The sequence below is a fragment of the Nesoenas mayeri genome (assembly GCF_963082525.1).
Source record: "Nesoenas mayeri genome assembly, chromosome: 12".
Classification (NCBI taxonomy): domain Eukaryota; kingdom Metazoa; phylum Chordata; class Aves; order Columbiformes; family Columbidae; genus Nesoenas; species Nesoenas mayeri.
The window spans coordinates 1,960,796-1,973,344 of record NC_137547.1 but is presented as its reverse complement, the minus strand read 5'-3'; the positions used below and the strand labels follow the sequence as shown (position 1 = coordinate 1,973,344).

At 50.0% G+C, this 12,549-nt stretch overlaps 1 protein-coding gene across 1 annotated transcript; it reads right to left on the bottom strand.

Moving 5' to 3' along the window:
• Positions 1-2,834: 2,834 nt before the first annotated feature.
• On the bottom strand, positions 2,835-3,767 carry LOC308044971 (olfactory receptor 14J1-like; the record flags this gene model as incomplete). The annotated part of the gene is made up of 1 exon (XM_080351962.1): positions 2,835-3,767. The coding sequence occupies one exon, from the start codon at positions 3,765-3,767 to the stop codon at positions 2,835-2,837; it is 933 nt and encodes a 310-aa protein (XP_080208088.1).
• Positions 3,768-12,549: the final 8,782 nt, after the last annotated feature.

The window sequence follows — 12,549 nt, the reverse complement described above, 5'->3', positions numbered from 1 at the left end:
AATTGGAGGCTGTGATTGCATCAGGCAAAGGCAAAGTGCAGCAGCTCTGATGCTGAGAAAGCCCTTGGTTTGTCTGATGAAGGACAATGGCCAAGCCTTGAGCCCCTGCCCCTGGAAGGGAGATCCTGTCCCTCACGTGTGGCTCAGGGCTCTTCCTGGGGCTGTGGGGAGTGCGATGCCCAGTGCAGGACAATGCTGTGACACTCCCTGGGGCTGCAAGGAGGCAATGGGGTGCCATGGCCATGACAACCATGTGTCTCCTCTTAGGCCTCGCTGGCAGGGACATCAGCCATAGCCAAGGGGACAAAGACCTTGGCTCTTTCAGGGACATCCAGCCTTGCCAGCAACCTTAGCCATGTCCACCATGGTCCATCCTGCACTGTCCCAGGCCTGTGGCTGTTTCTCCACAGGCTGCAGACACCCCATGTGCTTCCCCACCTTGTTCTCAGCCCAGTGTGTCCCCACCTGTGCTGCTGTCTCTCCATCCTCACCAGCTGTTCCTGGAAACACAAAGTCATGCCTGATCCTGAGTTCTGAATGACCACAGCACTGTGCTCGGAATGACATTTCTTGATCCTGAGCTCCACTCTGGACCTCCAGAGCTGCAGTTTCTGATGGTTTTCCTTTCTCATGCTGTTTCTCAACAACAACAAAAAAATTAAAAATTGACACCATCTTGGAAAGTGATTTTCAAGATTTCTGAAGCTACTACTGCCCTTTCTTGTCATGGTTTTACCACAGCCACCAACTAAGTTCTTGATATCTGCACACATCCTGCTCCCAGTCCCCAGGTGGGATAAGGGAGAGAACTGAATGGGAAGGGAGAAACTTGTGGGTTTAGACAAAAAATTAATAAGACAATAAAAATAATACACTACTACTACTAATATACTTATACTAAGATATACATAAAGTAAAATATATGACACTAAGTGCAATCCCCCACAGAACTCCCATTGTGCTGGAGAGGCAGCCCAAAAGAAGAGAGCATCCTGGTCCTGAACAGCTGATCCCAGCAAGAGAAAGTACAAGTGCAAAAGGCAGAGAGGCCCAAAGGCCAATTGAAAAACTGCAAAACATCGTAACAATGAACTACAAGTGAACTCCCAATAGAATGAAACTTCTGAACAGAGCTAAGCAATGTAGCCGGAAAACCAAAACTAATGGGCTGGAAAAGGCACCTCCAGCTTTATACTGAGCATGACGCTAATGGTAGAGAATAGCTCCTTGATTGACCTGGATGTCAATCAAGGTGCTGTCCTGTCTATGCCCCCTCCTAAAAATTTGCACCTGCAGCTGCACTCCAGAGAAGTCCTTGGTTTCACTGACAATAGTCCAGGTAAATTAAATAGAAATAGGTAAATTAAATTAAGAAAATACACTCAGTGCTATCCCCCGTGTAACTCCAGTCACACGGAGCAGCCAGTCCTACAGAAGGGAGCACCTTGGTCCTGAACAGCCCATCCCAGTGAGAGAGAGCAAAAGGGCAACAGGCAGAAAGGCCCAAAGGCCAACGGCAAAATGGCAGAACGGCAAAAGGCTGAACTGACATCGAACTCCTGACAGGATGAAACTTCTGAATGGAACTGACCAAACCAGCTGCAAAACCCAAAGTAACGGATGTAACAAGCCCAAAAGCCGGCTCCAGCTTTAGACTGAGTATGACGCTAATCATAGGGAATATTTCATTGATCAGCCGGCATGTCAATCCAGGTGCTGTCCTGTCTGTGTCCCCTCCTGCCAATCTGCATCTGCAGCTGAATGGCCAAAGAAGTCCTTGGTTTCCCTGACAACAACCAAGATATCAGTGAGTTCTGACATTCTCGACAAACGATGTCGAGACCCTGTCTGTCCCACAGGCCATCATGGAACCCCAAGGAATAGCTGATGGTGTTTGTGCTGACTCAAGTTCATGTCAACTCATGTACCTGTTCTGCATGCTCACATCCCATCTGTACAATGCAAACATGGATTTCTGACCTACTCATTCAGTGTAATTCCATGGAGGGGCAAAAAACTCTGAGCTGGGGTGAGAGGCTAGTGCTGAAAATGGTGGTTGTGAGGGGCCAGTCCATGGTGACTGACCTGGGGCTCCTTTCACGGGGTGTCCAGTGCACAGGGGCTGCTGGTCCTGCAGGTCTCTGGCAGGAGCCTGGCTGTGAGAGGACACTGCTGTGTGCCAGCCCTGCACACACACACTGTTCAGCTGCACACTGGTGTTTCATCTGTGGCCACTTTTGTACGAATAACCTTGAGAGAAACTTTGCAAGAAGATATAAACCATCACGCAATGCCCAAAGAAGATCACTTTTCCTTGTGCAAGTACAGTTACTGAGGCCAGCTCTGTCACAGCAGTGCCCATTGCCTGTCCCTGCTTGCGCCCACAGCACTGACACACAGCAGGACGGTGACCAAGCTGCCAGAGCACTCAGGCCTTGCACCAACACCAGAGATGAGAAGGAGAGTGTGGAGTGGAACCAGAACAGCTCTGAGAGAACAAGCGCTGCTGCTCCCTGGCAGGGCTGACATGCCAGAGCTGTTTTCCCCTCCACCCACGCACAGGAACTGTCCCTGCAGCTCCAAAAAGCCCTTGCAGGAACGATATAGTGAAAAACACATCACTTAAGAGCCCTTTATTCTGTTTAGAAACAAGGAGAGCACTGCTGCTCATTTAAGCAGCCAACAGTTATAAAAGAAAAGCCAACAGTGAATTAGAAAGGGGTTGACAACATTATCACAATAAGAAAACAACCAACAACACCAGAAAATCCAGTTGACAGGCTGGGCTTGTAATTAGCTACATTAAAGCTCCTGTATAGAAGAAGATGGCCAGTTTATTGCTTCAGAAACCAGAGGGATACGAGTTTGCACAGGGCATCCTTGATCTCCTGGTTCCTCATGTTGTAGATGAGGGGGTTCACTGCTGGAGGAACCGCCGAGTACAGAACTGACACCACCAGGTCCAGGGATGGAGAAGAGATGGAGGGGGGCTTCAGGTGGGCAAACATGGCAGTGCTGACAAACAGAGAAACCACGGCCAGGTGAGGGAGGCAGGTGGAAAAGGCTTTGTGCCGTCCCTGCTCAGAGGGGATCCTCAGCACAGCCCTCAAGATCTGCACATAGGACACCACAATGAATACAAAACAGCCAAATACTACTAAGAGAGTAAACACAATAAGCCCAAGTTCCCTGAGGTGGGAGTGTGAGCAGGAGAGCTTGAGGATCTGGGGGATTTCACAGAAGAACTGGCCCAGGGCATTGCCCTTGCACAGGGGCAGTGAAAATGTATTGGCTGTGATCAGCAGAGCATGGAGAAACCCAGTGGCCCAGGCAGCTGCTGCCATGTGGACACAAGCTCTGCTGCCCAGGAGGGTCCCGTAGTGCAGGGGTTTGCAGATGGCAACGTAGCGGTCATAGGACATGACGGTGAGAAGGTAAAACTCTGCTGTAGCTAAAAAGCCAAACAGAAAGAGTTGTGTAGCACATCCTGTATACGAAATGACCTTGGTGTCCCACAGAGAGTTCGCCATGGACATAGGAATAATGGTGGAGATGGAGCTCAGGTCAAGGAGGGCGAGGTTGAGCAGGAAGAAGTACATGGGAGTGTGGAGGTGCTGGTCCCAGGCTATGGTGGTGATGATGAGGCCGTTGCCCAGGAGGGCAGCCAGGTAGATGCCCAGGAAGAGCCAGAAGTGCAAGAGCTGCAGCTCCCGTGTGTCTGTGAATGGCAGGAGGACGAACTGGGTGATGGAGCTGCTGTCGGACATTGGCTGCCTGTGGGCATGAGGACCTGTGCAAGGAGGAAAGACAGTAATGGTTTAGATGAGACTTCTCTGGGAGACACCAAAGCCATTTCCCATAGACTCACACACAGAGACACTTTTCTTTTTCCAGGAGAACGTCCTGGCTGGAGCCCTTGTCGATGCACTTAATAAAAGAAAGAGGTGAGAAACCCTATGTCCTCTTGTTGTCCCCCTTGTCCAGAAGGGAGAGAAGTGATAATCTCTGTGTCTCTTGTCCTCTGTCTTCACCAGCAAGGTCTCCCAGGCCTCTGTGACTGGAGTCAGAACAACCAGCAGTGGATGAGGATCAAGTCAGGGGTCACTGCAACTAACACAGTCCTCTCCAGTCTATGGGACAGCAGGGGCAGCATCCCAGGAGCTGGGACAGCAGGACCATGTCACAGTGAGGCCACTCTCCAACATCTTGGAAAGCTCAAGGAGTCTGGGGGGACTCCCTGACCACTGGTAGCTCTCACACAGTGTGTGCACTTTTCAAAATGGCCCATGGGTGAGCAGGGGAACTAAGGGCTGTGCCCCAGAGCACGTCCACTGGGACCCCATTTCTGGGTGTCTGGAAGAGAAGGTGACGGGGTTTGCCCAGGGCAGGTTGTGCCTGTCCATCCTCTTTGCTTTCTGTGAGGAAAGGTCAGGGTTGTGGACGTGGGCAAAGCAGTGGTGGTCTGTTATTTGGAAGTCAGCAAGGCATTCAGTGTCACCCTCTGTAATATTATTGTGTCCAAGACGGGATATTATGGTCTGTGTCAGTGTGTAAGTAGATGGGTAAAAAGCAATTTGCATGGTTGTGTTTGGAAAGGTGCTGTAGAAAGGGAGAAACTTTCCAGTCACGAGGACAGTCCAGCACTGGAAGCTGTTTCCCAGGAGTGCGCACTCACTCTGTCCCAGAAAGTGACCAAGATGGGTCTGGATAAAGTCCTGAGCAATCTGGTCTGACCCTGCTGTGAGCAGGAGGTTGGTCAAGATACCTTCTGAGGTCCCTTTTAGCCTGAATGACGCTGTCCTTCCTTCCCCTTCATGTTTTCAATTTAGGGACAGCTCTCAGGTTCTCCCTGACCACAGGAATAATTCATCTGAGGTGCAGGGCTGCTTTACAAGTGCCCCCAAACAGCCCTGACACACATCTATTGCATCCCTTTTCATTTGCCCCCAGCAAGGTTCTTCTTTTTTGCTCAGTTCATTCCCATCTTGTTGATCCTTTCAGAACAGGTTACTGAAGAGGTGTCAGCCTCCATGTACAGAGTCTGCACATCAGCCAGGCAGCAAAGCCGCCGTTACAGTAATGGAGACGAGGCTCTTGACCAGCTCCTTGAACCCACGGATCAGAGTGACATGTCTGCTGAGATTTCCGGGAACACCTGAACTGTAAGTGCAGAGCATGTGAGTCCTGGTTGGGTATCCTGGCTTGTCTCCTGACCCATGTGGTGCTTCAGGCTGTGAAGAGAATTAAAACCAGCCATTGGACTGGGGTAGTTCCATTTTACACGTGTCACGCAGGGCAGATGAGGGAGCTCAGAACTCCAGACTCCGCTGCACTGTTGGGATTGCAGAGACTGGAAATGCAGGTGACAGTGTGTGTCAGTGCACACACATAAAGATTCTGGCTTCCTTTGGGCCTTTGCACTGACCTGGGATCTGTTCCTTGGCCTTCTTTGTCTCAAAAAGAAACTGTTCTCCTATGCAACCTCCACATCACACCACATAAGAAATAATGAAAAGGTAGAAAAATAATGAAAGAAGCACAATTTGGGGGTAATTCTGTCCAAGAGGTGTACTCTTTAAATGATTAAAACAAAGAAGAAGCGAGAGAAAAAGCATTGTTTTAAGAAGTTATTTCAAGGCACAACTGCTGAGGTGTAGTAGATGCTTGGAAAAGCAAGAATGACTGTTAGGACTGAAATTAAAGAGATTTAAATCATCATGATCATCAGTGAGAATAAGGAGTTCCCTGTTACTGTTACTAGTGACAGCACCACTGTTCACAAACATCCTTCTTAGCATCTCCATTTTTCATGGGCTCCAAAGCTCATCCTGCTCAGAGTTTGACAGGATTGCTGCAAACCCCTGTGACCCAAATCTCTGCAACTGTCTCTGCTCAACAGCCTTTTACCCCAGGAAGGGGAAAACTGCCAATGCAGACAACAACCCAGTGCCCAACCTGCCTGGAGAGCCAGAGAAGTTGTGCCACACAACAGCCGCCTCTGAGGGAAGCTGGAGGTGATGGAACTGAAATGGTTTCAACCCAAATCATAGAATCATTGAATCATTTAGGCTGGAAAATACCCTTAAGAACACAGCATCCTACCATAAATCAAACACTGCCAAGCCCACCACCAAACCATGTCCCAAAGCGCCACATCTCCACGTCTTTTAAACACCTCCAGCCATGGCAGCTCCAATCCTGAGCTGGCAGGACACCATTGGCTGCAGTTGGACATAAGATACTGGTCATGGCTGTGAGTTCAGCCCTCGCTGGCAGAATGTCTCACACCCTCACTGAGGAGGGCAGGGGGCTGGGAGATGGGAGCACGTTTCAGTTTCCAAATCCCAGCACAGAGCCCAAACCATCCTGCCCTTGGACTCTGAATCCCAATTCCTGAGATGGAAAGCTGGTGGGGCTTCTGAGGATAATCATGTCAAAAGCATGAAAAGTCCTTCAAATGTTTGTGTAATTTGTCTAGGAATGTCAGTTTTTAAAGAAAATAAAATGACATGTTTATATTTAAATATCACTAAAAGAGTACTCTGCATCTGTGGTAGCTCTTAAGTGGTTCAGATGACGGGTGGTCTGGCAAACGTCACCCTTTGTGTCCCCAGGTGATGGACACTGCTCATGTGCCTCTGCAGAGAGTGGCATTAGCTGGATCCCCTTCTCGGGACAGACTCCTTCCAGGAGAGACACAGACACAGGGGGAACTCATCAGGTTTTCATGGCATCTCACTCGGCATCAGTTTCTATATAACAGGTGATTTCATTTCAACACAAATGATCATAAAGAGACAACTGTTTTGTCAGAAATGGTCATAAAGGGGCTGTTATGGACAAGAAAGCTCACCATGAACTCTGGAGAGAGCGACGAAGTTCATAATAAGAACCAGGAAGAACCAAGAAGCTCGAGGCCTCTTCTGAAGAGCAGGAGGCCTGAGCAGCCGTGATTGGCCATTGTAGGTGTGGGAGAGGGTCAGGGCATGTCAGGGAGAAGCAATGAGATGGCTGATGGCTTCAGTGAACCCTTCCAGCCATTTCTGAGCGCAGAAATGTAAAGCAGTTGATGTCTGCAGGTGGAGGAGGAACAGGAGGAAGATTTTACTGGGAATATGGAAGGAAGAAAGGCCTCTCTTGGGCTAATCATGTATGGCAGTGCCATTTGCATGCTGTGGGCATGGCTGTGCCTGGGAGATAGGGAACGGCTGCTGCTGGGGTGGCTGTGCTCAGTCATGTCCCATGAGCTGACCCTGCTCTGCTCCTCTCTTACACTGCCCACACTTGGGTGGTCCTCAGCAATCATCCATGAGCCTGGTGGATCCATGAACCTCCTGGAGTGATGGGTAATGATCCAAATAGGGATTCAAGCAAGTTTGGGACTGGGACATTGAGGTGATTGGTGACCATTGCCAGGTGTATGAAAGAAGCTGGATGAGTTGTGAGGAGCTCACAGGCATTTCCAACTCCACAGAAAACAAGAGCCTTACAATTAAACCAAGATCAGTTGGCATAAAACTCACCACCAAAACGAAAAACATTCACACTGACCACAGGAAAAGCCTTGAAAAACAGTTCCGATAAATCTACCAGGTCCCAGGGGTCAGGGCTCGGCCATTCTGGTGATGAACAGGCATCAAGGGCTGACATGGCATCAGAGCCACCTCCACATGGCCCTCACCACCTGGAACCAGTGTCTGCAAGTCTTCCCTTCATCAGCCTCCAGGGACAGGGACCTGCAATGGTTGTTTCCTTCACAGTTGTGTCAGTGATGGCCCTTCATGGGGTCCAAACACCCTCAGAAACTTGGGGTTTGCTTCTGCTTTTTACTTCATTGGAGGTTTGTTCATTCTCTCAGTATCTGCAGTTCAGGATCATGGCAGCAGAGGGCTCACTAACATCTAAAATGCTCTTAAATGCCAAGGCTCTGTGCATCATTGTCCTAAAGGCTTTAAGTCTGGTGTGGATGATTAGAGAGATTTCAGGAATAGCCAAACAGAGACCATTTCCATAATAAATAGCAATAAAGCCAAATTTCTTCTGTTTCCTTCCCTGCTCGCCCCTCATTCCCTTTCCAGAACAGGTCACATCAGCAGCTTCCAGTTCATATTGATCTGTTGAATCTCCTGATAAAGACTGAATATGCCAGAAAAGGGGGTGCCTAAATCACCATGTGCATGAGGAGACAGGCCAGGACACCCCAAGAGGAGTCACACTCCTCTGGACCAAGAGGTGGGTGTTCCTGGCAATCTCAGGTGCCACAGCACAGTGATACTTGTGTTCAGGAGCTGGTCAAGTGACCCATCTCCTGTTCTATAATGGTGTCTGAGTTTGCTCAGGTCACCCCTGACTTGAGCCCCATCCACTGCTGGGTGTTCTCCAGACTCCTGCCTTCAGGAACAAAGTCCCAGGAGACCTTGCTGGTGAAGATGGAGGCAAAGAAGCCATGAAGAACCTCAGTCCCGTCTGATTCTAGTCTTATGAAGTTCAGCAGCAGACCCACGTTCACCCTGTCTATTCTCTTACTGCAAGTGAAGCTCTGTCAGCTCATCTTGCTGCCCTTCCCGTGCAGGTATCAACTCCAGGGCAGCTTTGTCATCATCCCCACGTCCATGGACAAGGTTTTAATATTCCTCCTTTGCAGCTTCCCCTGCTCTCACCTCCTGTGTGCTGCCTTTGTGCCCTGGAGGTCCATCAATTAAGAAGAGCAGCCTCACAAGATAAATGCTTCTGTTCATGGGTACTTGGGGAGATCATTCTTGTGCTTGGAGCAGCCTGTCCTGTAAGGATTATTAGATTGCCTGGCCAGTGAATTTCAGGGCAATTACAGTTCCCCATAGGAACCTGCTCATTGTCTGGAGAGTTTCTCAGGTTGCTGACAGAAGATCTTTTCCATTTCTTCTCCATGATCAAGTAGTTTGTAAACATCCCACATGTTGTCATCCTCTACTGGGTATACATGGCAAAGTCTTGGAACTGGGGGTGAGTGTGGGTGTGCTACAGTTGTCAGCTCTCTAAGAAGTCAACAACAAGTTTGACCGACATTGTGGACCCACCATTGACCGGCCAAGATGGACCCACTCCTTGCCAAATCTGAGCCACTCAGTGATGCTGGCAGCACCTCTGGGATATTGTATTTGAGAAAGGGTAAAAAACGCTGCACAACAGCAGGTGGGAGAGAGGAGGGAGGAAATGGGAGAGAAAAGCACTGCAGACACCAAGGTCATATCCCACAGGACCCAAGCAGGTCCCTCAGCAGGCCAAATCCTGCTCTCCTGAAATCCTGCTCTTGGCCTTGTTCTCATCTCCCAGGAGCCTCAGCTCCACTTTCGCATCCCTGACTGTTCCATCCTGACCAACTCTTTCTGGTTTGTAAGTGTGAAGTCCCATAGGGCACCTCACCCCATTGACTCCTCAGTCACCCGTGTCAGGAAGATGTTGTCAATGAGCTTCAAACCCTCCTGGATGGCCGGTTCCTTGTAGATATTGTGATATCTCAGGTCTGCCATGAGGACACGGCCTGGAAACATGAGGCTTCTTTCATTTGTCTGAAGGAGGCCTCATCTCATTCCTCTTCCTCATCAGTGAGTCTGTAGCTGATGTCCAGTCACCACAACACTGCCCATGTTGTTCTGCCCTCTCATGCTGACTCCTCAACCTTCAGCTGACATTGTCTGTCCCCAGGCAGAGCTCCATGCATTCCTGCTGCTCTACCACATGAAGGGAAGCTATCCCTTTGACTCCAGACCTCTGGCGTTCTGAGTATCAGACATCCAAGACGCCACATTTTCCCCAGGAGATTATATTTATAGAATCCTGTAGTGCCTCATGCTGTTATGTTGGTAGAGACACCCTCATCAGGATAAGCCATCTGCGTGCAAACTTTAATACCTGAGTAAATGGAGCTTCAGTCAAGGGAGATTCCTGACCTTGTGAATATCTGGTGTTCGCCCATCAGAAATCTCTGAATTGTGACAAGATGAAATGACAAGGTCTCAGTGACCCTGAGGAGAAGGGCCTGGGCACTACAAGGTCACCACACCAGCCCGTGGTGCACGCTCACCATGAACAAGGCAGCTGCACACGGGGCTGCATGAGGAGGAGCGTGGGGACCCAGACACCTGCAGTTCTCACCCCATCCGGTTCAGCACTGGTGTGACCCACACACACGGGTGTGTGCCAGTGTGTGGCTTCCCAGTTTGGAGAAGCAGGGAGGAACTGGAGAGTGCAGGGCTGTGCCAAGGCAGGTTCAGCACCTTGTGCACATGGTGTGGGGTGCGGAGGGACCTGGGCTGCTTCGGCCCAGCAGTGCTGGGGAGGCTGCAGCAGTGCAGGAGTAGCCTGAGAGTGCTTGAAGGGCGGTTTCAGAGGTGGTGAAGGTTTCTGCATAATGGGAAAGAGCTTGAGCAAGAAATAATGTCCCAAAGTGCAGCTGAGGAGGTCCAGGCTGGACATGAGCAGAAAGGAATGTGAAGGAAGGGCAGTGCTGTGGTGGAGCAGGTCAGCAGAGGGAGTCTGCATCAGCCCAAGGCTTTGTGCTTCAAGGAGCAGCTGGGGAGGATGGAGAGATCTCAGCAAAGGAAGGAAGATGCTCAGACAAGAGCAAGGTGAGGCAGCAGGGGGGATGTCTCCAGCCTGCAGGGACAGAGGTGCAGGGGATGCCACAGCACAGGACAGGCTGTCGTGGAGATGATCACGGGATGGAAAGAGGCTGAAAGCCCCACCAGACATGAGCTCCTTCTCCCCTTGGCTATGGCTGTTGTGTGCACCTCTGATGCCTGTGAGGAGACACCTTGTCCTTGCAGCACAGGGGCCTCATGGCCTCCTTGTCCCCACCTGCTCTCAGCCCAGCATCTCTGCACCTTCACTGCTGTGTCTGCACCCTCACCGGCTGTTCTTTGGAACACAAACCATGGGCTGATTCATCTCCCTCTGCGTCACCTCTTGCACCACAGCACTGCCCTTCCAGTGTCATTTCTTCTTCCCGATATCCAGTCTCCACATCCCAGTCTGCACTTGGTGCTTTTTTATTTTTTTTTTTTTTTGGTCTGTGCTGCTTTTTCCCACTACTTGAGAAAGCTTCACCACCTCAGAAACTCCACATCAAGCAGAGATCCCAACCTGTTAGACCTCCTCTGGTCTTCCAGTTGACCAGGGAGAAGTAACCTCAACATGATCCTCTAAATCCCATGACTGCTGCTGGCCTTTCAGCTTCTCTAATAGACACGAGGTTCTTACCCAGCCATGTCCCTGCTGCTGGGCTGTCACGTCCAGAGATGGAACTGACCTCACAGGCCCCTTCACAGCCACACTCTTCTGACTGGATTATGAGTGTCTGAGACACAACTGACCTCATAATACCACACCCGTCCGTCTTGCTCCTTAGCACCCAGGACCGAAGCATGTTCTACACACTCCTACACCTGCCCCTCTTTCTCACAGGCTGTAGACACCCATCTTGTTTCCTCACCATGTTCAAATTTGTCATATATACTTCCTACTAAAAATGTGACTGAAAAGCACTTCTATATCTCCTCTTCTGCCCTTTTTTTTTTTTTTTTTTTTTTTACTATTCTTCTACCTATTCTCTCTCTCGAAATCTCTCAAAGGCAAAAATTCTGTCAAATCATAGAATAACTCAGGTTTGAAGAGAGCCCTTGTCTCACTCATTTGTCTCACTCTCCTGCTCAAGGCAGGGTGAACCAGGTGGGATTGCTCAAGGCCTCCACCCAGGTTTGCATGCATCATCCTCAAAGGTGCTGAAAGTGCACTGTGTAACATCGTAAAAGATGAGAATAAAGACGTTCAACAGTGTTGATCCAAGTGCTGGCCACTGAGATGACACCAGTAACTGGCTGCACAGAGGACTTTGTACCACTGGTGATATTTGGTCATGAGTGTTTAGCCAACTTCCCACCCAGCATCCACTTCCTGAGCCCCATCAGCACCACTCTGGCCAGAAGGGGACCATGTCTGAGGTGTGGCTGGAGGGCCGGGCCCAAGGAGTTGTGGTGAATGGAGGCAAATCCAGTTGGTGACCGGTCACGAATGGTTTTCCCCAGGGCTCAGTATTGGGCTCAGTTCTCTTTAATCTCTATCAATGGTCTGTATGAGGTGATCAAGTGCACCCTTAGTAAGTTTGCAGACAACACCAAGTCGGATGGGAGTGCTGATCTGCTGGAGGGTGTGAAGGCCATACAGATGGATCTGGCCCAGCTGGATCATTGGGCTGAGGCCATTTGTATGAGGTTTGACCAGACCAAGTGCCAGGTCCTGCACTTGGGTCACAACAACCCCAGGCTCAGGAAGGAGTGGCTGGAAAATTTTCTGGTGGAGACGGATATGGGGGTGTTGGTGATAGCAGCTGAACAGGAGCCATTGTGTGGCCAGGTGGCTAAAAAGGCCACCAATAGTATCCTGACTTGTATCAGGAATAGCATGGCCAGCAGGACTAGAGAAGTGATTGTGCCACTGTACTTGGAACTGGTGTGGCTGGACCTTGAATCTGGTCCTTATCATAAGGACATTGAGGCACTAGAGAGAGTGCAG